General features: G+C 37.9%; 1 protein-coding gene across 2 annotated transcripts in view; it reads right to left on the reverse strand.

Annotated features, from left to right (window-relative positions):
- The window catches only part of PCSK5 (proprotein convertase subtilisin/kexin type 5), a 260,747-nt gene that overhangs the window by 21,502 nt on the left and 213,189 nt on the right, over positions 1-26,056 (reverse strand). Inside the window, exons 22-27 of one of the 2 annotated variants that reach the window (XM_086480272.1) lie at positions 25,293-25,429; positions 22,598-22,795; positions 22,211-22,270; positions 8,450-8,492; positions 7,433-7,575; positions 3,750-3,950 (exon numbers count right to left, since the gene is read on the reverse strand). In XM_086480272.1, the coding sequence (XP_086336398.1) occupies positions 3,750-3,950; positions 7,433-7,575; positions 8,450-8,492; positions 22,211-22,270; positions 22,598-22,795; positions 25,293-25,429 (782 nt within the window). Of the gene's footprint in view, positions 1-3,749; positions 3,951-7,432; positions 7,576-8,449; positions 8,493-22,210; positions 22,280-22,597; positions 22,796-25,292; positions 25,430-26,056 lie in introns of both variants that reach the window. The other variant, XM_086480271.1, reaches the window with a different exon arrangement.

A 26,056-nucleotide genomic window follows, 5' to 3' on the forward strand; every position in this document is an offset into this window, starting at 1 on the left:
CTCCTGCATTGTCTGGAGCAGGGCATGAGCTGAGGATGAACTTGATGCAATCTCATCTTCATTCCCATGACAGGGGCGAGGTTGTTTATTTCATACTTGACCCCCCCACCCAGCTTAATCCCCTGAAGTGGGAGGACTAATAATTGTCTGGCTTGTATTCTTTAATTAGATTCTTTAATTCAGGCCACTGAATCTCAGAGACAGCTCTGCCATGGTGCTACACCAATGTAAATGTGTTGAGGACACTGAGCACTCAGAGGAAGAAGTGTGTATTGACAAACAGGCTAAGAGGATGAGAGCCAAAATCCAAATCTCAGCCACAGTCTTGCCCACACTGGGCTGGTGAACAAACATGAAAGTATTCTAATATCCCCTGCAGAATGGACAAGCTTCTTGGACCATGCTCATGTGCATGACAGGCTACCCTTAGATACAGAGTTTCACAACAGTTGAGATGGAAGATCCTTATATTTTACCAAGAAGAAATAACACTGGAGAAAATGAAAGTATCTATAAACAAGCTAAAGAGCAAAAAAAGTAAACTAGGATAAAATATTTGGAGATCTGTCCAGAGGAAGCAGAGAAAAACTTGGAAAGGTGCTATGACTTTGCACTCATATATGAAAGAAAAAGAATTTTCTCAGTCCCCATAATCTTCTTTAAAATAAATAACGGAAAAGAGGAGGCCCTACAGAAATGCTTGAGAAGATCTGGAGAGGGATCATTGTTCCAGGCCAAGGGAGCTTTTCTATACAGGTATGTCAGCCAGAATCCTCACTGACAGTAAGTTTCAAGGAGCACAGATACGTTTTCATTTTGTCCATTCTTGTACTGATCCTATAACATTGTTGAACAAAGCAATAAAAGATTGCCTGCCTCTCCTAAATTTTGTTGGTTTTCAGAAAGCTTTTGACAATGAAGAAAATATTTTTAACAGATAGTGAAACTCTGTTTAGTTTTGCTTTGTTTTGTTTTTCTTTCAAAATTATCCATGTATTTTGAAATATTATCAGTAAGTGAAAGGTACTGCAGTCTCTAACTAGGAACTACCCTATTGGAGTGATGTACTGCTAGAGTTAAATGTGGTCTTGTCCTCTCTGAATCCTTTATTTTTTGTTAAGGAACTTCAGTGTAGAAAGAATTTCAAATATAGATGACACAGTTGGAAATCTGGACTCAGCTGATATCTGCCTCTTGAATGCATCATCAAAAGAAATGAGTGAAAGAGTGATATTCTAGCCAAAAAGCCAACGATTTAGATTTTGTTGTTAATTAGCAAACGAAAATGACTATTATGAGAACCAGATGATCCTACGGTATCTGAGCAAGAAACCTCACGAACTGTTGTTAAATATAGTTATTCAGGCTGTAACTTCAGCAAAGACAGTGATAACTTCCGCAACATTTTGACTTGAAGGTTACTACTATTTGGAAGCCTACCCTGGTGAGAAAAGGTTCAAGATATCACAGAGTTCAACATCACTCTCTCAGCAGTTACATGGCACAGCTACTGCCACACTGTGAGAATTCCAGCAAGTTTTTCCAAGAGAAGGTGAAGAGCGTCTAGCCAGGTTCCTGGGGCTCCCGTCACCAGCTGCAGCAGGAATCCTGTGACTTTGGAACAGTCATTAATGTTCAAGCCAGTGCAGCTCTGAGAGAGATGTGTCCTACATTTTGAAATGCCCCTAAGTAAGATATATTTTGACTACTGGAAGGAAAGAGAAATGGTATGCAAGATAGAGAGAAAGAGGTTTCTCAGCACAGCAATGCTGATACATACAGGACTGCATCACCTGCCTGCTCAGACAAAATAAGCTGACAATGAGTCATCTTGTCTGATGGTGTGAGAAATAGATAACCAATAGGTAGATCAAACTACAGATATGCTTTTTACATGGCACTGATGGGCATAGTCTCAAATTGAAAGAATACTTACTCATATGGATGAAACACAAGGAAATGCATGGAGGAGACCAACTTTCTATTAATATTTCTCCTTTCTAGGTCTCTCTGATCTTTTTCTGAAGTGAAGAAATGTTATTCCTTTTGGTATAACACTTCACCGTAGGTAGGCAATGAATAGAAATGGTCAATATCTTGATTTGTTAGTATATTTTAATTTTTAGTGCAAGGTCATGTAGATCTAAGGGTAGTCATTCTTTGGTGTGTTTGAGTCAAATAAAGACAAAGGAATCAGAAGAAAATTTGTATTAGATAAAAGAATAAAGTTGGAAGGGACCTCAAGTAGTCTAGTCACTTGCTCCACTCAGTAAACATCCCTATCAGATGCTTTTCACCTGTTCTTAAAGACCCCTAGTGAAGGAAACCACCAAACATCCTCAAAAATTCTACTTTATTCCATTAGTCCATTTGAACGTCCCCTTTTTTCCAATGCCAAATCTAAAACTCCTTTTCTGCATTTTAAGTCCTGTTTACTGCACTTACAGAGACCTGATCTATTCCATTCTTCTTTGTGATTGTATTCCTCTTAGCTTCCCCATCTAGTCCAAAGGCCATCATTTATCTCAACCTTTCATTGTAAACAATTTTCCCCCTAGATTCTGATAGTCCTTACTGTTTCCTTTTCAATTGTCCCACTTCTTTCTTTAAACACTGTGCCTAAAACTGAATGTGTTATTCCAGGTGATGCTTTACAACTATAAAGAGAGTGAAAGGATTATATGACACTTTTCTCTTTGTTTACAGTGATCAGCAAAGCAGCTATTGAAACTCTAGAGGAAATTTTACCCTTTGTTGGAGGGTATGGTGTACATGTAATTCAAAAGTGCCACTTGCAATCTTAACTATTGAGGTTCCATGTGCTGCACAGGTTTCATTTTTAAAAAATGAATATTCATAGCAAATGAGTTTTAAATTGTGTGCTGGGCGATATATTCAGCATTAGCACTGCCTCATTTGGTAACATAACCTATTCGATTGTACTTTATGTAACTGACATAATGGGAATGACAAATATTCTACTACGCAATTTTCATTTAACACTTTCTTAACAAGAAATTTGTGACAGTACTGGTATGCATTTGAAGATACTTATGAAGGAAAATTAAAAATTTAATGCAAACCTTTCCCTTTGATAGCTTTAAAATTTAAAAACATTTTCCTTCCAAATTTTTTTTTTTTTTTAACAGAGAATTGTTATTCCCATGCTATAGATGAGGGCACCAAGAAAGAACTGATATTGTGAGGTTTGTGGAAACGGCCAAGGCAGGACAAGAAATGCAGAATGTAGTTCTACATCCTGTATTTTGTCCCATAGACAGCGGAGCATTGGGGGAAGAAGAGAAAAGAAGAGAGGAATGCTTTTATACACACACACAGAGACACATATTTGATTATTTTCCAGTTTCTCAAACTTACATTTACTTGTGTAGCTAATCAACAGCCACAAAGCTGGTCTAAAACATAGCCTATAAGGCTCCTTTCAATAAGGAGCTCCCAGTACCTTAATCTATTATCTATCTTTTATCTTTTTATCTTTTATTTTTCAATCTTTTATCTATCCAGATAAGATAACTCCCAGATAAGGAAAAACTAAGTTGTATTAAAATATTATGCTATTTGCAGGAATATGAATTTCAGTCTGTGAAACCAATGGTTTTAGTCACTGTATTTTTAAAATGACAATGTGTTTGACAAAAGTGCCATTTCACTCAAGCTGCAAGGCCATGATATCCACTTCCTAAAGCTTCAGAGAAATAGAAAAGATTAAGGGATCTGTTGCAACTTACGACTCCAGTATTTCCCATTGGGTGGAGAATTTCTTGGATTCAGACACTGCCCACGAGATAACTGGAAACTGTTTTTGCACTCAGTACAGTCTTCATAGCTGTACCCAACACATGTTGCACAGCTCCTGTGGCAAGGTTCACATTCTCTAGAGATGTCATCAGTGAAGAAGCCGTCTCCACACTCACTCACACACGTGCCACCTGCAACAGAAAAAGAGCCTGGCATCATGGTGTCTACTGACCGTTGTCAATCCTGACAAGGAGGTACCTCACCTGTAGCATCTCTCTGTCTCCAGAAAGAAACAGTTTAAGAAAAAAATGGTGTGTAAGAACCTGTGAAACTTTTTTTAGCTATATAAACTCTAAATCTTTAATGTGAAACTTAAATTCAGACCATTTGCTTATGCAAACTTCACAAACTTCAAACCACTTAAATTTATATCTAGATGGGTTTTCATCCATATCCTAAATCCTGGCACACAAATCTTACAAAAGTCCAAATCTAGACAAAAATTTTATGATTGAGTCCCAGTTATTGTACTGGCCCAATGTAACATCTAAGTCCAGAATTCCCTAAGATTGTTAGATAGATGCAAATTTTGAGGATTGGATGGATCTCTAGTTTCTGGTGAACATAAAGCTAAATACAGTGTAAGAGCTGGCATACTGTAGCAAAATCTCTAGAATTTGTTAGACAAGCTTTTTGAACTTCCTCTAATTTCCGTTTAAAAAAAGGCAGACTACCAGATCACCTCAGGTTATCACCTCAGTTTTCCATGAGTGTGATGCTTTTGTACTCCACTACCGGGCACCCGCAACAAGTAATGCACAAGAATACCATAATGTCAGGATTTCCTGTGATTCATATTTGGCACCATGTCTGAACCAGATCTGCCTGATTTATACTTTGTAATAAGGCTGAGAGATTTCAAGTCTTGTGTGAATCTGATGTGGAATTTAGTGGTTTTAACTGAGCTCATTTCGGAGTGTTAAGGCTCATTACTTTATGTGGACCTGAAAGTCAAAATAAACTATACTTGCAAATAGTAAGGAAACATTTCCATGTCTTTCTGTGAGCTCCCTTCTACAAGGGCATGACTGGATGGGTAGATGAAGGGAGAGCAGTGGACATTGCCTATCGTTACTTTAGCAAGGCTTTCAACACCGTCTCCCGTGGCATCCTCATAGGCCAGCTTGGGAAGTGTGGGTTAGATGAATGGACAGTGGGGTGGATTGGAAATTGGCTGAAAGATAGAGCTCGGAGGGTTGTAGCCAGTGGCACAGTCTAGTTGGAGGTCTGTAACAAATGGTGTTCCCCAGGGGTCAGTACTAGGTCCAGTCCTGTTCAATATATTCATCAATGACCTGAATGAAGGGACAGAGTGCACACCCAGCCAGTTTGCTGATGATACAAAATATCAGAACAGCAAATGTGACACCCATCTAACAAGAAAGGCCGAAAGGAGGATCCGGGAAACTACAAACCTGTCTGTCTGACCTTGGTGTCAGGGAAGGTCATGGAGCAGATCATCTTGTGTGAAATCACGAGTCATTTACAGAACAACAGGTGATCAGGCCCAGTCAGCGTGGGTTTATGAAAGTCAGGTCCTGCTTAACGAACCCAATCTCCTTCTATGACAAGACGACCCACTTAATGGATGAGGGAAAGGCTGTGGATGTTGTTTACCTTGACCTCCGTAAAGCCTTCGACACTGTTTCCCATGAAATTCTAGTGAAGAAACTGGCTGCTCATGGCTTGGATGAACACACGCTCTGCTGGGTAAAACACTGGCTGGACAGCTGGGCACAGAGAGGGCTTGGGGAAGAACTGCTTGAAACGTGCCTGGCAGAAAAGGACCTGGGGGTACTGGTTGACAAGCATCTGACTATGAGTCAGCAGTGTGCCCAGGCATCTAAAAAAGCCAATGGCATCCTGGCTTGTATTAGGAATAGTCTGGCCAGCAGGAGTAGGGAGGTGATTGCCACCCTCTACTCGGCATCGGTGAGGCCACACCTCGAGTACTATGTTCAGTTTTAGGCACCTCAATACAAGAAAGACACTGAGGTGCAAGAGAGAGTGCAGAGAAGGGCAACAAAGCTGGTTAGAGGCCTAGAGAATAAGTCTTATGAAGAGCGGCTGAGGGAACTGGGGCTATTTAGTCTTAAGAAAAGGAGGCTGAGAGGACATTGTAGAGAGGTAGGTGCTGGTCTCTTCTCACAGGTAATTAATGATAGAACAAGAGGGAACTGACTCAAACTGCATCAGGGTAGGTTTAGGCTAGGCATTAGGAAAAATTTTTTCACTGAAAGGGTTGTCAGACATTGGAATAGGCTGCCCAGGGAGGTGGTTGAGTCACCATCCTTTAATGTGTTTAAAGGTCGTTTAGATGTGGTGTTTGGAGATATGGTTTAGGGGTGTACTTGGTTGAGTAGGGTTGATGGTTGGACTTGATCTCAAAGGTCTTTTTCGACCTGAATGATTCCATGATTCTATGAAAACTAGGAGGAGTGGCTGATACACCAGAAGGCTGTTCTGCTGTCCACATCCATGTGACTTGGACAGACTGAAGAGTTGGGCAGAGAGTAACCTTACGAAGTTCAACAAGGGCAAGTGTAGGGTCCTGCACCTAGGGAGGAATAACCCCATGCACCAGTACAGGTTAGGGGCTGACCTGCTGGAAAGCGTCCCTGTGGAAAAAGACTTGGGAGCTCTTCTGGGAGGTGGACAGTACGTTAACTATGAGACAGCGATGTGCCCTTGTGGCCAAAAAGGCAAATGGTATCCTGGGATGTATCAAGAAGAGTGTGGCAGGTTAATGGAGGTTATCCTCCCACTCTACTCTGCCCTGGTGAGGCCTCATCTGGAGTGCTGTGTCCAGTTCTGGGCTCCCCAGTTCAAGAAGGACAGGGAGCTACTGTAAAAAGTACAGCAAAGGGCTACAAAGATGATTAGGAGGCTAGAACATCTCTCTTACGAGGAAAGGCTGAGGGACTTGTGGCTTTTTAGCCTAGAGAAGAGAAGACTAAGGAGGGATCTTGTCATATATATACATAAATATTTATAGAGTGGCTGTCAGAAGGATGAGGCCAGTCTTTTTTCAGCGGTGTCCAGTGACATGACAAAGGTAATGGGTACGAACTTGAACATAGGAGGTTCCATCTAAACATGAGGAGGAACTTCTTTACTCTGAAGGTGGCAAAGCACTGGAACAGGCTGCCCAGGGAGTCTCCTTCTCTGGAGATATTCAAAACTCACCTGGACGCAACCCTGTGCGATGTGCTGTAGGTGAGCCTGCTTTAGCAGGGGAGCTGGACCAGATGATCTCCAGAGGTCCCTTCCAACCCCTACAATTCTGTGATTCTGTGAAAACCCCCTCCTTTCACAAAGTCTGAATCAAATACAGTATTTTTTGTATTTGCCCAAAAGAGTGGAAATGTATTAAAAACAAAACTAGGAAAAATAAAAAGTGGGAATATGGAGTCAAATACATGGAGCCTTGGAACTGAATGGCACCATTGGTTACGTTAATACAAATACCTGATTCTGCAAAGTGCTAACTTCAGTCATCCTCCACTGTCTGCCATAGAAGAGATTTATGAATTTGAGAAGCTGGGTCCAGATTCTTCCTCTGAATAAAAAGTAATACATTTTGTATATATGCCATGCTTGGTACTTTGCTTACCTGAGAGATAAAAACCTTCCTTACATGAGTCACACTTGTCCTCGTCACAGCTATCACAGTTGCTAGGACACTCTCTACACTGCAGAGAACTTTCATCTCTGTAGGTATTTTCTGGGCAGTATTTATAGCAGTGCTGCTTGTACCTGTAAGATAAAATAGAACATCATTAGTAAGTTTCTTTTTAGGTCATTGAGTTTGTTTTCTGTATGTTTCTAGGTATCGTAATGGTAAAGCTCTGTTCTCATCCTAATGAACAGAAATTGTTCCTTTAATGAAGGTTTCAAAGTGTATTTGTGGTTATGTTACTTATTAAAATGGCAAATATTAACAAGTCCAGTTTTCTAAGGGTTTCTAAGGGTTCTTAAGTATAACAAATTTGATTTTCTTTTTTTTTTGTTTTAAATGTAGGCACAAAACCAAATGTATGCTTAATTAGAAATTACTGTGTTGTGGTTGTAAAGAGCTAATCACTTGTAAAAATATATAATCCAATGCCATTGTTTATAGTTAGGTTGAATAGCCTTTTAATCAACATTTTCTTTTGTCATGGTAATTTTTATTGAGAACTCTTAATTCTCTCTTTGAAAAGCAGTAGAGCTCTTATTTTCCCTCCATTTAAGTTAAACTTTCAATTATCTATATATTTTTTCCTTTGTTTAACCTCGTTACATTTTTATGTGTGCCTGCTGGACTGCAAATAGCAGAACTGGACACAATACAGTAAGAGTATACTAGTTCTGAATCCAGAGGCACTGTGTAACTTTTAGACCCCTTCTGTTCGATATTCATCACTTCACATATGCAAAGTTCACATCAGTCCACAAGTTTTAAAAGGCCTTGATAGTGAGACATTGGCTATTTTTTCAGCATTTCTCAAACCTTTCGGAAAAGTTGTTCTCAGATAAGCAATACTTAAAAGAAATGGGGTAATATACACAGCACAGATCTATATAGTGAAGCACACATTTTTGCTTTAGAAAAATGTAAAGGCTTGAAGAGCTATATGGCTATACTTACATATAATAGTTCTGAATGCATGTTATACAGATTCTTGGGTCATCTGAAATTAAAAATGTGAAACTACATAAGTAATATTCAGAGTTCGTAACAGAATGCTAAAAAGGATTGTTGCTACACCATTTTTATGTTAATATTTCTCACATTAAAATCACTACAGCCATAAGTAGAACATTATTATCTCTGAATCTCTGTTTACTTTTTTTTTGTTTTTTGAGATAAACTCTTTCATAATCAGATCCTGGCCTGTATTTTTGCAGTGACTTGTGACTCTTGAGTCCTCAGCATAAGATACCTAGAAGATCCTGAGTGCTTAGGAAGTGCTGCTCTGAAAAGCAGAACCTTCCCAGGAGCTCAGGCTGGGCAAAATGAACTCTTAAAAGAAGACTATAAGCTATCCAAATCTGTAGTTTCATTTTATTTCTTTATTTGTTGCAGAGATAAGTTAAAAGCATTTGGCACCTCTAAAAGCAAACCTTTCATAAATACATAAGTAACCAGTTTAATCTTAAAAATCCTGACCTAGACAAACACTTTCTCTATTATGGGGTGGGGGGAGGTGCTTTTGGGTAAACTTTCTCATCAGAAAACTGATTTTTTCCATTCAAAAATTTTGTTGTATAACAAAAAAAATCTTACACAACTTCTTAAAAAGGTTACAATGATGGATATGGCTTTATGCTCACACGAAGAGAAGAATATTTTCTGTAACCTTCCATTGCCTTCTATTGGCTTTCTGTTTCTTTTACATCACTCAAATATCCCAAGGGAAGAGAATGGAAGGAAACAGAACAACCTGGGTGAATGCATTTATAGACTGTTCTACTATGAAATGCCTATAAATTATTTTGATATTAATAGTGCTCATAAGACAAAATTTTCACCGAGTCTGTTTGAACTGTGTCTACAATAAATCACATTTTACACATGCAAACTTACTAGGCAACATGTACTTGGTTTTGCAAGTAGTTCTAGCAATTTATTTATGAGGTGTAAAGTTTTACCCAGAAATATTGCAGATCTGTGAAAATATTCTCTTTGCTGTTTAGAGCACAAACAGAAACAGCAGTCACCTGATCTAGTGTTGTTTGCACTAGATTTTATGCTAAGACAGAAAACACTCTTAAAATATGAAAATATTTTTTACAAAGCTTTCCTTTTCTTCTAGATGAAATACATTTTGTTTGTCCAGGGCTTCTTTTGAATAATTTCTGAAATACTGTTTCTGAATAAGGGCACTTCCTTAGATATTTTTTCCTCAATTCATTTGTGCATTTTTTTTTCCTTACAGTGTTTATAGAGCATTGTTAGGAGCTAGGTTGGTTTAATGGTAAGTAAGTGTATATACACCTTTTGAAAATTATTATGGTATTGGAAGATACATTCTTATGTTTCATTGATGAAAGAATAGAGTATGCATCAAAGAGACATTATTAAAATTGCTGGGGTTGCTTGCAGATTTAGTAGCTAACTCTTCACATACTTTCTGGCTTTTATGAAGAAAGGACTCTTTGCCCTCTTGCCTGTGTCAGGTTCTGATGACATTGTTCTGTCCTAATTGCCCTCTCAGTTTGTCTATCTGTATAGCTCAATTTGAGACAGATCTCAGCAGTAATTGCAAACAAAGACAAAATGTCTGGTTGTCCTCTGGAAGGAGATTAGAAAAATAAAGTATTAAGTAAATATCATGTATTTTGAATTGGTTTAGGATCTAAGAGAAAGTATCTAGGAACAAATGGATAAAAATAGTTTGTTTAGTTTGCAGATTGGAATACATATTGTGGAGAAGGCAAAAAAATGTATTACAAATAGCACTTGCATTGTGGTGCTTACACGAAGTTTAGACAGAAGTGGTAATAGTAAATATCTTATTAGAAGGCCACAACTTTTAGAGGCAAAGCTGGTTTGCTGTATTTCACTTTGGAATGCACTCAGTCTTTCTTCAAACCTAAGATTTTGGAGGTGGGGGAGAATTTCTTGATGATTTTGCAAAACTAAAACATTGGGTTAGTGTGACCTAAGTTCATTTGCCAATTTGTCTACTTTATTTTGTTATTTATCAACCATTAGAGAACTGCTGTTCTTTCTCTTAAAGATGTACCCACTAAATAGAAGCTCTACCACCTTCTATACTTAGTCATAGCTTCTGAATTTAAACTGTTGAGGAATAGTGAGCATAGTTTAGAAAGGAATGCAAAGAGGGCTGTCTGATAGCAGGCAGAGAGAAAACTAAATATGCAACTATTCCTGCAACAGTAAATTTGGTATTTAACACATGCTATGCTTCCAGAATCTTGGAAATGAATTTTAAGAATGAACTAAGTCTAGGGAATTTTATGGATATATATGTGCAGTTCTTCAGCAGTGGCTTCTTTAAAACCTGTCACAATCAGTTGTTGCACTAGCACTAACAAACATTCTATATTCACTGAGACCTTCACTCTTCCATAAAATAACAAGATTTCTGTGGCACAAAGTGCATTGGTTGGTATGTCATGTTCCAAAAGACTTCTTCTCATGAGAACTGCTAATATATTATTTTAGTTTTCATTTGCATTGATTTCCACTATGTTGGGCCTATGCCATGCTCTTGAAGACAGAAACAAAGGTGATCTTGATAGCACTGAAAACAGGATTCAACCAATTTTAAAATATAAGGCCTCAGACACAAACAAGTCCTCTGTGACTTTCTGGTTTTATTGCTATTTTCTTAGATAAGTAAAGAACATCAAGAGTTCGTAGAAAAAGTTATTTGGTTTCTTTCCTTGTCTGCAATAAACTGATACTCTTGTTCCCTCCTCCACTCCCCACCCTTCTCAAGTACAATACATTTGGAGTGCAGCTATGTTATAATACAGAAAAGGTACGTGCAAAGACTGAATATTGGTCAAAGGCCAAACATTCATGCATTCTGTTGGAACTCTGATTTGAAATGAATTAGTCTTTTTTTCTGCTTGGGGAGGGAAGTATGGGCATTAGCATTACAAGCATAGCATTGTTGTGCTGGAAGGCTATTTTTGTTCAAATATGTAAAGGAACGCTGTAAGTGATTTTTTTTTTTGGTAATATTACTATAGAGGCTTAATGAAATATTTAGTACATATATTCATCCATATGAAAAATGAGCTCCCAAGAATTTTGGAGATCTTTGTCACCATTTCAATGTGTTTGAATGTTCATTGTATTGAGATAGATCCTAAATATGGCTAGCCCACTCTACTTTTGAGTAGCACTTAAAGTAACCGGTCTAATTAGACCCAGATCTTGCAATGACTCGTGTACATACTTTGTCTACTGTATACAATAAAGCTGGGAGTTGAAGTTAAGTGCAAGGCTACATTTTGCAGGATCTGTATTTAGACTGTAACTTTTATTTTAGCTTCCTGTTTTGTTTATGAACTTTTAAATATTAAATGTCTTGAACTATTTACTGGCTTAGCTGTGAGCTTAGAGTGTGCTAAACACACTCAAATTTTTTTTTGCATCCAGAAGTTCTTCTTCACTGCCTGGGACTTAATGCGTGGTTTACCTTTCTTTTCAAGTTTAATTAAATGTAACGACTGAAAATGATTTTATATTACATTGCAGTTTTCCTTTAAGGGCCAGCCTGCAGTAATTGTTTAATTTCAACAGTTACTGCTAGATTTTATTAGCCTTTTACATTCCCCTGAACAATAATTTACAATCTAAAAAAAAAGTAGTAGAAAATGTAATATATCACCAACAAGAGTAATTATATGTTTTTAACTACCTTAGACCATTTTTTTCTGGTTTCTATGGCATCTCAATGATTGAAATGTACAATCCAAACATAGTAAGATTTTTGACTAGACATGGACCTGACTGAAACCTCAGTCTTCAGTAAACCTTAAAAATGAAGACTTCTGTTGTGGAACCAAGGACTCTGGTTTGAATCTTCCAGTTTGTGTGTGAAAGTACTTGTTCATTTGTGTTTTTGTTGTCTTTTTCACTTCTTTTTCTTTTTCTTTTTCTTTTTTTTTTTGGCACTTTGTCAGTAAATCTGCTTTATCTTCTTTCTTCTCATTTTTGACATTATAATTTCTTTTGACAAGTTATATTACCAGGAAGTGGGAGAAAGAAGAGATTGTGAATTTTAACTAAGGAAAAACCTGGATTCTGTTATCAGTTAGATTTATACAGGGAAAAAAAGGCATCAGTACTTGCTTTGGCCAAAAGCTGTAAGTTTGATTCAGCCAAGATAGTTAATGGATTAAAAATATATGTATTTTTAAGGCATAAAAGAAAAAAAATACTTTGAATAAACTTAATTTCTTCCAGAAATACACTTTTAGTAAAATTACCTCTATTTATTTTTTTATTATTTTTTTAAAATTTAAATTAAAGTGACCTTTAATTAGGATGAAAATGAGACAAAGAGAACCAAAAATTGTTCTGAGTGTTATTCTTGCTGTAAAGACGGTTAACTGAAAAAAAAAAATCACACATCTCTAATCTCAATTACCTTACTGTAAAAGAGGAATAACTTTTGATTGACAAAATAACGGGAACGAGGCATATTTTCCTGTTGAAATAAGGCTTTGAATATGTTGTAGTTAGAAGTAGAAATGAAGTCCAGATCAGATTAAATGAAACCCAAGATTAGCATTATAATATGCATTACCTGAAATAGTTCCATAGGTTGTGTGACTGAGGTGAAATGTTAATAAATACATAAATTCTTGTATGTATGTTGATAGATGCATCAAATTTTGGAAGAGATTTCACTGAGGGAAAGTGATGAGATCAGGAAACTTTAAGGAATAGAAAACTTTAAAAAACTGACTTAAAAAATAAGTATTGGGTCAGAACCCTCTAGTATCTCACCAGAAATGGTTAACCAGTGCTCTAGTGAGATTTACACTGCACATAAAGCTCCAAAATGTGATATCAACCAGAGAGGTTATTGCTTAAAGGGCTACAAAGAACTAGTGGTTCATTCTTTGTAAAATAAAAGGTAAGATTACTTCAACAGAAATGAAATCAGGACATCAGCAGTACTGTCAAACAATTAAGAAAGAGTATTCAGTTTACCTACTTGGAAGTTATCACTCAGACGTTATGTCATTTTTTGTTCTTACTCTACTGGCTATTGTTTCCACCTGTCGAAATCTCGATGTAATGATTTCAAGAAGCATGAAAGCTGCACATTACTAAACCTGAACCTTCTGTGTGTTGAGGTGCATTTTCTGAACACACTTATGCTGAGATGGTCACTTACATTTGAATAGTTTCTTACTACACCTGTAGTTCCTCTGAGTGAATAGCATTACCCAGAGTGCTCTCCTACAAGCAAGAGTGCATACCGTGGGCCAGAGGTCCTAAGTTTACACCACAGACATCAATGCAGGTTTTACCACTAACTTGAGCAGCTGGATTCTATTGGTCCTCCTCTAACAAAACATATCAATACAGGCATGACTCATATGGGAAACATCTCTGTATGGGAAGAATCCAAGATTTGTACTGCTACAGTCAATAAGTGGTTCTGTAATACAATGCCTTTTTTGAAAGATCGAGATCTGAAGCTTTAGGCTGGTATAAACCCAAAGAATTGAAACAAGTACATGTTGAGACAGAGTTGCTAATAGAATAGAATAGAATAGAATAGAATAGAATAGAATAGAATAGAATAGAATAGAATAGTTCCAGTTGGAAGGGACCTACAACAATCCTCTAGTCCAACTGCTTGACTACACCAGGGCTGATGAAAAGTTAAAGCATGTTATTAACGGCATTGTCCAAATGCCTCTTAAACATTGACAGGCTTGGGGGCATCAACCACCTCTCTAGGAATCCTGCTCCAGTGTTTGGCCATCCTCTCGGTAAAGGAATGATTCCTATGTCCAGTCTAAACCTCCCGGGATGCAACTTTGAGCCTTTCCCACATGTCCTGTCACTGCATCCCAGGGAGAAGAGCTCTCTCTCCACTTCCCCTCCTCAGGAAGCTGTAGAGAGCAATGTGGTCACCCCTCAGCCTCCATTTTCTCCAAACTAGACAAGCCCAGAGTCCTCAGCCGCTCCTCACAGGACATGCCTTCCAGCCCTACCACCAGCTTTGTGGCCTCCTCTGGACACATTCAAGGACCTTCCCGTCCTTCTTCAACTGGGCGCCCCAGCACTGCACGCAGTACTCGAGGTGAGGCCACACCAGCGCTGAATACAGCGGGATAATCACCCCTCTTGACTGGCTGCTTATGCTGAGTTTGATGCACCCCTTGATGCGGTTTGCCCTCCTGGCCGCCAGGGCACACTGCTGACTCCTGTTGAGCTTAATGTCCACCAGCACCCCCAGATCCCTTTCTGCAGGGCTGCTCTTCAGCCATTCCTCTCCGAATTTATACCAGTGCCCAGAGTTACTCCATCCCAGGTGCAGAATCTGGCCTTTGTTGCTGATTATAAAAAAACCCGAATTTCTGGCAGAGGCAGCAGTCTTGGAACCAGGTGTTGATGTCCTGGGCTCACTGGTTTCTTCCAGTGTCTCTCCCCATTACTTGGAGGACTGAGGAAAACACTAGCTGTGCTCCTGAATCTTTCAGAATTCAGAATGTTTCAGGGTCCTGAAATCTCTTTTGATCAACCTTGGTCTTCTTGTTGAAACATCACTGGTACCCACATGAAAGAGCAGCAGTCGGTAATAATTCTAAGGTTGTAGTAACTTCATTAGTTTTCAGGTGACATCCCTGATCTGGTCCCCAGGGAGGCAGCAGACTTCCCTGAAAAAAGGGTCTGGTGTGTAGATGGTTTAGATTATATTTGTTTTAATATATTTGTTCTTCAGTAATTCCAGCATAATGATTCAGCAGCTAACATTTCTTTACTGTTTTGATTCATGAAGCTCCTCAGCCGAGAATTATTGAAGTAGCAATACATGCTTTGTTTGTCTTTGCAGTTTTAGGAGTATATTCATTGTTTGGTCAGTGGCTACTGAGCTAGATGAACTTTTGGTCTGATCCAGTGTTTTTCTTCTGTGCTCTTATTTCTATGGAGAATTCTAAACTAAAGTCTAGAGTATTCTGTGTTTGCAGAACTCATGGTTCAATCTCATATCTTTAAGTTTTTCCCATGATTTGCCCCAAACCTGGATTTTAATCAGGAAGTAGTTTTCTTTCTCAGAGAAAGAAAAACTTCAAAGACAGAATGTGTTCTTTAATACATACATCTTGTATCTTCAGCGTGCAATGAAATTATCTTTTACCTGTACTCTAGGAAAGGCAAGATAGTCTAATGTGATGTTCTGCCTACACTGAAATGTCAGTACTAAAAATCAGAGAAGAACATTTCCAAATCTTGCTGGGCATTCTTTTTGCATAGATTGCATATTCTCACTCCAGAAGCCTGTGGAAACGAGTCCTATTATCTGCAAATCTAAAACCCATTCTGCCATTCTGCAAGATTAATCTCTTGAGGAAGATTTACTCTGAGATAAAAAAGGATCCTTATCATAATTTTCTCTGGTATTTTGAAAGCCAAGGTCTATTCATCATCAGGGAAGGTTTGAAGAAATGAAGTTTTCCTTTGTGTTTCTTAGGTTGCTATGGGAACTAGATCACTTTTCACTCATTAATCATGAGCACAACTGCCAGAATTGAAATCTGTGCCTGTGAGCTTGAGTCTGTTCACAGTGCTGCACTTTTAGCTATCTCACTCTCAACCTTCTCCAAATAACTTTTGTCTCACTCCCACTGCCTTATAGACTGTATTTTCCCCCATCTCACTCTGTATAATAGATCTTGTAGAACACTTGCATGCTATTTAATCTCACTTTCTGCCTTTATAGCTGTATGTTTTATACATAGACATTATAACCCAAACCAAATTAAATAGCTTCTGGAATATGCTCAGGCTTTACTTGCTAAACACTCACACTTGGGCTTAAATGCCTATTTTGTAGGTTTTATTCTGAGGAACACTGCTTCTTGGCACATGTTTGTCTCTTTTTGTAAGGTGTCTTTGAAAGAGAAAAGTGTGATGGCTATTCTGAACATTCTTCACTCTGCACCCTCACTGAGGAGCGCTTTATTCTCAGTGCTAGCCTTTGAAAATAGCCCTGGTGCAAAGTTTGGAAAAGCCACTTTGTGCTGCTCTCTGTAGAAACTTGGATGGGTCAAAAGGTGATATAGATGGTATTTTGCTACATGGAGATGAGGTAATCTCTAGGAAGCTGTGAGGACTATTCATATCATAACGTCATCCTTTCACAAGTTGGGTGAGGTGAGTGGAAGTGAATCAGCAGGTAAGTGAGTAAGAATTGGGTCAGGAATGTGTGGCTCCATGGGAGGACATTGGCAGGAAGGCAAACAAGTTGTGAGAATGCCTGACTTTCACAATCTGTTGTGAGAGGAAGACCTGTCCTTCTGTTGATTCCTATGAATTTATTAATGATTCACTTAAGCTCCATGTGCTGCAAATATTTAGGTCCTCAATGAACTAGGTGCTCATATTTAGCATTGTTGGTTAATGGAGTGACAGCTTCTGCTTAGGAACTGTACATATGCAAGTCAGTAGATAGTGCATATCAGAGACGTTTGTCACTTATCAACTTCATAAGTATTTTGTGTTTGTTTATTATGCAGGTACAAAAAGGCAAATGCAAATTATGTTATTAGAAAGCGAGTGAGAGCTGAAAGTGATTGAGAAAACACTTTGGTCCATGAGTTGTACTTTAGACATATCAAATAAAAGCCAGGATTGTTATGTTCTTGCATTGTATTGGCTCTGAAATCCTCAGAATAATTACTTTAAGTGGCTCAAATTCTGAAGTTCTATCTGTTTTTTTTTTTTTTTTTCTCTTGTCCTGAGTGTTGGCTTATAGCCAACTGCTTTCTAAAAAGGTAAGTTTGGCTCTGAAGAAAGTTTCTGAAACTCATTACAGTTTTAAGAATCTGGAGAAAATATAAGTGGTGCTCTGAAGTGATCTAAATCTGTGAGTTAACTTGCACTGAGAGGTGGACGGCACAAAGAAAATCTTCCTCCTTAATGTCATTGCTTCAGCAGAACTTTCTCTGTCAAAAGTTGCCATTGTTGAGGAAACTGGATTTAATTTTGTAGATTTCATGGTGTTTTCTGGTGCCCACCAGAAGACAAGTCACTAAAATTTAATCATGGCCTGATGGTCAGAGCTGATGAAAACCTGCATTTCCCATGGATCTATCTGCATCAGAGGGAGTAATAGCTCATTGCTGCTCTAGAAAGTAGATCCAGAGTGTCCAAAAGGGGTTATCAGACCCGAGGTATCAAAGTCATAAAGATAATCTTGGAAGTGTGGACTTCTAAGTTATTCAGCACACCTTCTTAGGCATTTTGTCTGTCTGAATTTGTGTTTGCATTTGCTTGCACAGCAGTAGGAATATATTTGAAGCTTGTAAGAGTTTAAGAGATTGAACGTACATATTGAAGTTACCCTTAAGATTTGACTTGTCTTTGTCTCTCGTTTCAGATTTCAATGCCTGTGCAAGAGTCTACCTTTCAGATCTCGTGGGATGCTATGTGCTTGAGCTTGCCAATTGGACTGGTATGGCAGCAAGCAGGGTCAGATGCATTCAAGAGCATGTGGGCAGAAGAAGGTAGGGAGGTGGACCCCCCTGTGCATAGCCACTGTTTTCACACTGTGTACACAAAGTCATAGATCCTTTTGAGATTAGGGCTGTCTAAGGCAATTTCATTATTACATATTCCCAGACTTGACAGTGTCTGCAGGCAGAATGGTGTCTGTGAGCTCTAAAGATTTTTTATCTCCTTAAAATACAAGCAGCCCCTGAATTAATGAAATGAATCAGAAAGAAAAGTATTGCTTGAATTTAAAAGCAAGCATCATCTGTATTTAAACTACAAACTTATCTGTCCTTGATTAAGTCTCTCTGACAGTTTGTATCTTTGCTCTTAGACCTTCAATGTGGATACAGTAAAGATATGTAGCCACACTGGAGCCCTAAAACAAAACCAGGTCCAAATTTGGAGGAAAACGGACAAATTTTACTTCATTCCCTGAGGAGTCCAGAAAATATTACAAACACTGTCAATCTTCCACCTCAGTATCCTCATGCTTGGTGAGCAATAACCTGCAGTGTTACTTACTAGGTGGGTGTTACATTATTCTCTGACATGTCTGATGTGGTATGTAAAGTATCAAACCATAATGTCTGTATGATCACTACTAATCAAGAAAAGAGATTTCCCACACAGTCTGCCTCCATTACTTTATCTATTCTGCTGGCACCTGGCATCAAGCCAAAAGAGAGTAAATCTTACTCATTTTCTTGCCTGCACAAAGCAGGACAACATTGCTCAAGACTGCAGGCAGCAGTTTAATCTGTTCTTTGGTGCCTTGTGAAAAAAAATTTTGGCCAAAAATTACTTGTCTTTCAAGATAGGAGGGGAACAGGCAGTTCAGTTCTCTTAATTGGTATATATATCACTCCTTAAAACTAGATGTGTGTCTACAAAAAAGAAACAAATAGCAATTAACCGTTGCAATTTGTAGTCAGTAAGAGAATCACTTGCATTTCGTTGCTCCCATTTTACAATATAATGTCACTGTGGTCTGATACTCCTTTTTAAATTCATACAGTGACCCTGCACTCAGTGTAAACCAAAGAAGTCACTTATTTTTATCTCTTACAGTTTATATCAAAGGATCTCAAAGCACTTCAGAAAGAGAAGATGCCCGACGTTTTTTTTGAGAGAATGGTCAGGAGTCTTTTGCAGATCCATAAGTATGCACAAAATGTATTTGCATTTCTATATGAATAACTACTTTTCAGTATATGAACTATATAGTTTTGATTCTAATTGCTATGTTTACTACGTTTTGATTCTTCCTTTATTTTTTAAATTTAACATTCCCAAGAGCTTTCTGTTGACTTCTAGTAGAAAAGTTCATAGAATTGGAATACTTTTCCTACTCCTGCTCTACAGTTCTTCCTCAGATTAAATTCCTCAGCGGTGTTAAAATGAAGATAAGACAGAGACTGCAAAATCATGCAGCATTTGCTTAATTTTAAATGAAGAGTCTCTAAAAAGACCATTAAAGATGTGAAACTAAATGTGTCACATTCCATAGTTTCTCCCTTGAAATTTTACTATTTTAAGTTATTTTTATGGCAGTGTAATTTCTTTGCAGCTTTCAAAATAATCCATTTCCTCTAAAAGATGGCCAGTTCATCTGTTTATTTTTTTTTTTTACAGAAGTCTCTAAATACATCAATTTTCTGATAACACATGAGAAACCCATTACTGTGCTCATCTTATCTACAAATTAAGTTATTGGTGTGCCAGAAAACTCATTGAATATTAAGAGCATAAACACAAGCAAACCACATCTCTACCTGATTCATTTTAAGTTTGAAGTTTACAGGTCATGCTTTATTTCAGGAACATATGGTAATTTGCAAAAGCTGCTTGGGATCTTGCTTTTAGCCCACTGCTGTGCTTCTGTTCCAAATAGAGTTAATGTTAAACCCATCTCTTTGATTCTCAGTAATATATGCATCGCAACGACTAAAGCATTTCCTTAATAGTACACCCCCTATCAAACTCTAGCATCTTAATTCTTATGACTACTCAGCAGTGAAAGTTAATTCGGTCTTTGTTTTACCTGTATCCATTCTGTTCATCTTTGAAGTTTTGAAAAGCCTGTTTTAAATCAGAACATTAAGTGCAAGAACCTCATAGTAAATATGCAGTGAATATTATGAATGATTAATATTTAGGAGATGAGTGATCTTCTGAGGACAAAGGTAAATTAGTACAGCCCCTTTTTCTGTATGCCAGCTGCCCATGAACAGTCACCTTATGAAGGCTTATTAAGCTCATATACAAAGAAATTCAACCTCTGAGTTACTTCAATAACTGTTTTCAGGAGAAGTTGCTATTCGTGTTGCATTTCACCCTAATTCAAAGCAAGGATTGACACTAAATAGTTGCAGAAGATATATAAAGAATTTAAAGTCACAGGTGTTGTGAAGAACACTGAAAATATTAACATAGGAAAGTAACATCCAATAGCAGCAATAAAGATTAGTATTGAAACAGGTTTTGTCCCTTAACTTTTCTTTTTTCTCCCCACAACCAAGCAGACAGCTGACATGAATCTGATTACTATGTCATACAAAAAAAGACCATAATGTAGTTCCAATCATGTTAAAATTTGGTCTCTCCAGCTCTTCGTTCAGCAATATTGAAACCTACAGGTGTAGTCACAGAGGAAGTTTTATGGTACAACGTATTAGATTGGATGACTAATAGAAAGAGGAAAGTAGTATATAACAAAATCCTTACATAAGTTTTGTGCACATGAGCATTCATTATAATCCTTTTTTCCCAAGGAAAAATGTTGTTGACACAAAAGCAGAAAGACCATTGAAGTGGTTGTGACTAGTGGTGGGAATTAAAAGTGGTTACGACTCGTGGTGGGAATTAATTTCTGGTTTGGCGTTTTTTTGTTGTTGTTGTTTGTTTATTTGTTTTTTCTTATGGGGTGATTTCACAGTTTTGTTTCTTGCTATGCACTCTCCTCTGTATAGCAACTTTCGGTCTCCTCGTACTGACGGTATCACCTCTTACACCAGGCCCCAAAACACATTAGGGAGCGAGTGGGAGAAACCAGTGGGCCCAGCATGAACTCCTCTGTCTGTGGAAATCTCTCTGATTTCAGGGAGGAGATGGAAAGTCCTGGTAGTCTCTTATGTTTAGCACTTTCAAAAATGGTCTTTGGAAATGTAACAAGCCGAAGTTGTTCCTTTCTTTTAACAAGTAGTAATTCCAGAAAATATTTGCAGATCAGTGACTTGGTCTAGATTTGCACTAAAAGAAGTAAAGCTTAGGTCTGTTTTTTCATTCTGTATAATCCTTCAAGGAGATTTTAGTGAAGTCTTTCTTTCTGTGATGCAGATAGTCTTACTGAAGTGTCTGAGCATTCCAGTACTCATTTGGGGGCTACTTTACCTAAACTCTGTGCTTTCTGAATTTGTCTAAGAGGTCATAAGTGAAGACTGCCTTTCTGATGGGTCACCCTGGTGGCTCTCAGTCTTGAGTTACTGAACAGTTGTACTGCTGTCCGTATAGCCACAGGAAATAAAATTTTCTTGATGTAAACACAGTGGAAATAATGAATTGCAATGTCTTTTGAACATTTTATTCTCTGTGAAGCTGAACTGTCGAGAAAGAGACTCAATCAAGTTCAGTAAGTTCAATAGTGTTCAATCTGAAGACAATAAACTCTCTACCAACTATGTTGAGAAGGAATTTTTTTTTTAATCCAGCATGAAAAATGAATCAATGTTTTAGTATTTTTTAGGGCAGTAGCATTGCTATTACAGTGATTTGCTTTTGAATGAAATTTAAGGTCTGTCCTTATGTCTATTTCCTTAAAAAAAGCACAGGCTAATGATCTATTTCAGGTCTAGAAAATTTGAACATCTATGATAAAGTTCTATGACTGATAATGGCTTCAGAAAGTCAGTAAATCTCTCAGCCTGAGGGTGGCATTCAAGCAGGAAAAAAAAAAGTGCTGCGAAGATTAATAGGTAAAATAACAAAAAAATCTTATTTTTGCCGGAAATAAAATTTAGAAATTACCTTCAAAAATAAATACTCTTGGAAAAATACAGTTTACTTGGTGAGACCTGCAGCAGTGTCTAATTGTTCAGCAGCATGCACATAGGCTTGTGACAAGAAAGGGAGGAGGAATAATTTTTCCCTGCGTTAAGAATAAGGATAAAGGTTCATAAAGTGAATATTTACCCAATTTACAGTTCTGGCATCCATCTAAACACGGTACGCAATCTTCAGAGTCAGGATCTTCTACTTCACCTGTGTTTTGCAAATCATCAATTTTGGGTTAATTCTAGGTAATGGAAAGCCAACATTTGGAAGCACTTAGCAAGGTTCCTGGAAATAAACTTTACCTAAATCCAAAAAGGAGAAAGATTCACAGCAATTTCTTTTCTCATTTGAGGAAAATACTTGTATTTTATATTAACATGATATTAGAGGAGAATCAGAGATGGAGTTTAAGGACCTCAGGATCAGGTGAGATTGTATATATCAAAACAGGAACCAAGATCCTTAACCAGATTTCCATAACAAATTAAAGAGAACATTTGTTAACTTCTACTGAAGGATTCTTACCTTCTCTACAGCTATGCTTCTGACACATGTTTTGAGCAAAGTAGTAGCCTCTGAAACATCTTTTGCAGTGGCTGGAGTTCAGGCATACCTCGCAGTGGTCAGAGCAAGCCACGCAAGTATGTTCTGAATGGTAGTGACCTGGAGGACAGCTCTCCCTGCACTCTCCATGATACAGGAAACGTTCAGTCCCTCTTCTATCTGTATGGCAAGGAAATAGGAAAAACATGTCAGCAATAGAGGACATTCAGGCATAAGAAGCAGCTTTATGAAGCACTGATGCTGCAACGGATTAGAATTAATATTGTTCATTGACAGCTAGACTTGTGCGGTTTTTCACCAGATGAGCTAAAATGTATACAATTTTCAGGAGATCAAACCTTCCGCATTCCTGGAGAACTGTGACATATAAATATGTCACACTAGTGAATAATTAATATTTATATCCATCAATCTAATAAAATAAGGATTGAGAGATTTTCATTACTGAGTTACCTTGCAGGGAACATACAAGTATTTGTACTGTACATGAGGATGTAGAGTTGCCATTAGGAAAGCAAAGCTGCCTACTTCACCTTTAGAAAGAACCGGTCTGTGTCCTTAGTAGGTTAAACTGTAATCCTCATGCTAGCCACAGCTAGACTCTGGAATAATTTAGTTTTGAATCTGAAGAGCAAGTGTGCATCTATTTTCTCTCAGAGTAACAGCATTCTCTAGTGCATGGGGAACTAGGAGGTTCCCTGCATCAAATCCTGTTGAATGAAACCTGTGAAAACACATACAACTCCATGTGCCACATGCTGCAGTATGAGGAGTTTTATATTGGGTTACCTACAGTATAAATTACATACCTCATTGTGCTAAGTGTATTTGATTTCTTTAACTATAGTTTATTTAAAAAAAAATAAACTAGTTACCATAGTTTATTTTTGAAACTGCAGAGAAATCAGCTATAATAGGGAATAATTGCTGTACCATAGCAGAAATATTCAGACTTTGTTTCTTTTACTTTTCATGTACAAATCTTTAGAATTATCTTTTCCAGTCTCCTCAGGGTGTGACTCTCATCAGTGTCTTAATTTCTTAATACACAGAAATATAGAAATTTATATTGCGCTCCATCACAGGGAGAGACTTAGGGAGCAATTATACAAACTCCCTCATATTGGACCTGAAGTACCACTTGAAAACTTTGTCTACTCATTCACGTTTTCCAAAGTGAGAAAGTCAATCTCATAATCAGTATGACAAATCAATGGCAGCCATACTAGTGTTTTCTTCTGATCTAGACACTTATTACTAAATGAAGCCTGGACCATTAATAACTAGGTCTAAAACGGAAGTAGGAGCTGAAAGGAAAAGGCTGTGAACCCTCAGAAAAGCTTGTAATAAGTAACATATTGTGCTTTGTTCATTAAACCTGTATGGGAAGGTATGGATGGAAGATTTATGTGCCCGCAAGGCTTGATAGCCTAACCGAAGGACATTCTTGCATAAGTCAACAGGACCCATAGCTGAGGGGGTTGAGTAGTCACATTCTTGCATAAGTCAACAGGACCCATAGCTGAGGGGGTTGAGTAGTCACATTCTTGCATAAGTCCACCCACAGGGCAAAGAGGAAGACCTTCAGCCTTCATCCTTACGATCACCAAGAGGCAGAGAAAGACCCCCCCCAGCAACAGAAGGAACGTGCGCAGAGTATCGACCTGATTGCGACATCACGAATGCAGGAAATGAGACTGTATATAATGTGCTTACATGAGGCGGGAAGTTGCGAGCCGTTGGCGGAGCGCAGACTCCCCGGCCGCCCAGCGCTGCCTTTGCTCTTGTTCGCTTGCTAATATAATAAAATTCGCATTGGATTTTGACACTTTAAATTGTCCGTGTCTCTACCTATCACAAGCTCACCAAAAATTCCTCTTTCTTAAGTGAATTGAAAGTCAAATACTCATTTCCAAGGTCAGTTCAGGCTAGTTACACACATACTTGTATGTAATAACCTCAAGTTCTTTGCCCATCAGGTGTTAGAGAGGCAAGAGGGAACAATGTTTAAAATGGAGCTTCAAAAAGAGGTGAATTGCTTTTTGGAACAACCACGAATTTGTTATATTACCTTCTCTCTCAACATAAGCTCTATAAAAATATGTCAGAAAGACAAGTTTCTATAAGTGTTAGTCATAAGCTTATGTTTGCAGGCCCCTTTTATCCAGCTGTAGGGACAGTCTGCAGTGGAACCCACCATGCTTGTTTCCTAGCTTTCCACAGACAGACGTTTTGGAAAGCGCCATGGCTGCCTGCCTGCTTGTGCAAACTTGCTCCATTTCAGTGTAGCATATACTGTGTAGAGGCTGGGGAAGGCATGTATGGAGCTTTCTTTTGCAGAGGCAGGCTGTGTAGGTTTTCTGTCCTTTTTTTTCCTGTGCTACCTTTTCTGTTTCTGTTAACACAGCTCCTATTCAAAATATACCAAGGGAAATTCATAAAGATACAAGAACAATGCAGAGTTGTGTTTTCTTGTACTTTTTTAAAAATAAATTGGGTTCAAATTCCCTTCAGGGTTAAACCAAGTTTATGATGCAGATCAGTAGCAAAAGCATGATTTATTTTGTTGGCTGTAACATCTGTCCCTGAGAGCAGTGGCAAAGGGAACTTGAAGGCCAAGGAAGAGGAAAAAGCTACAGAAAGAAATCTTTCTTACCTGTTCCACAAGCAGTACATTTGTTAGGTTCACTTCCACTGCAATCCAGGCAGGTATGATGGCACAAATGACATTGTCCTTTGAATTCAAACTTTCCTCTAGGGCATTGCATAACACAGCGACCATCATCAAAGACTCTTTTGAGGCAGAGAGGCATAATTACACATTTAGCAACTATTTGTTCTTTAAATTTAAAGGAAACTAACAAGAAACCCAAGATATTCTTACTTAACTCTATTTACTCTTTGCACATTATGCCCTCATTTTTCTGATCTTATTCAAAGTACTTACTAAATGGAAAGTCAACAGAGTTTTGAACCTGGATTTTGGACTTCAGTGATTATTTTTTTTCTTTTTCTGAGAAAAATCACCTTTTGGACCTGTACCTAGACGTCCTTCTACCACAATCTCTGCAGTGGTCACTTCTATCTGTTAGTAGGAAAGCAGGATTTGGTCTTTCTCTCTGAAGAAATGATCCATCTGTTGAAGTTTCCTGTTAGTTTTACTTTAAAGGCTTCCTATGAACAGTGCTATGACTTCAGTAAGATGACTTTGTACGTAAAATCAAACATCTAAGTGAATCTTAGCCTTTAGGAGCTGTATTTTTAGACTCACATATCTGCAAACACTTTGGAGTTTTGCTGCTAAATATTCTCCTTTTGATGGGTAATGAAATATTTGTTACAGAGTCCTTTTATATGATGAAAATTTCTAGTCCATTTTTCATGACTACTTAATGTCTACTGGTTTTAATCTGTTTGGAA

Source organism: Leptosomus discolor, chromosome Z, assembly GCF_034619465.1.
Source record: "Leptosomus discolor isolate bLepDis1 chromosome Z, bLepDis1.hap2, whole genome shotgun sequence".
In the NCBI taxonomy this organism is placed as follows: domain Eukaryota; kingdom Metazoa; phylum Chordata; class Aves; order Leptosomiformes; family Leptosomidae; genus Leptosomus; species Leptosomus discolor.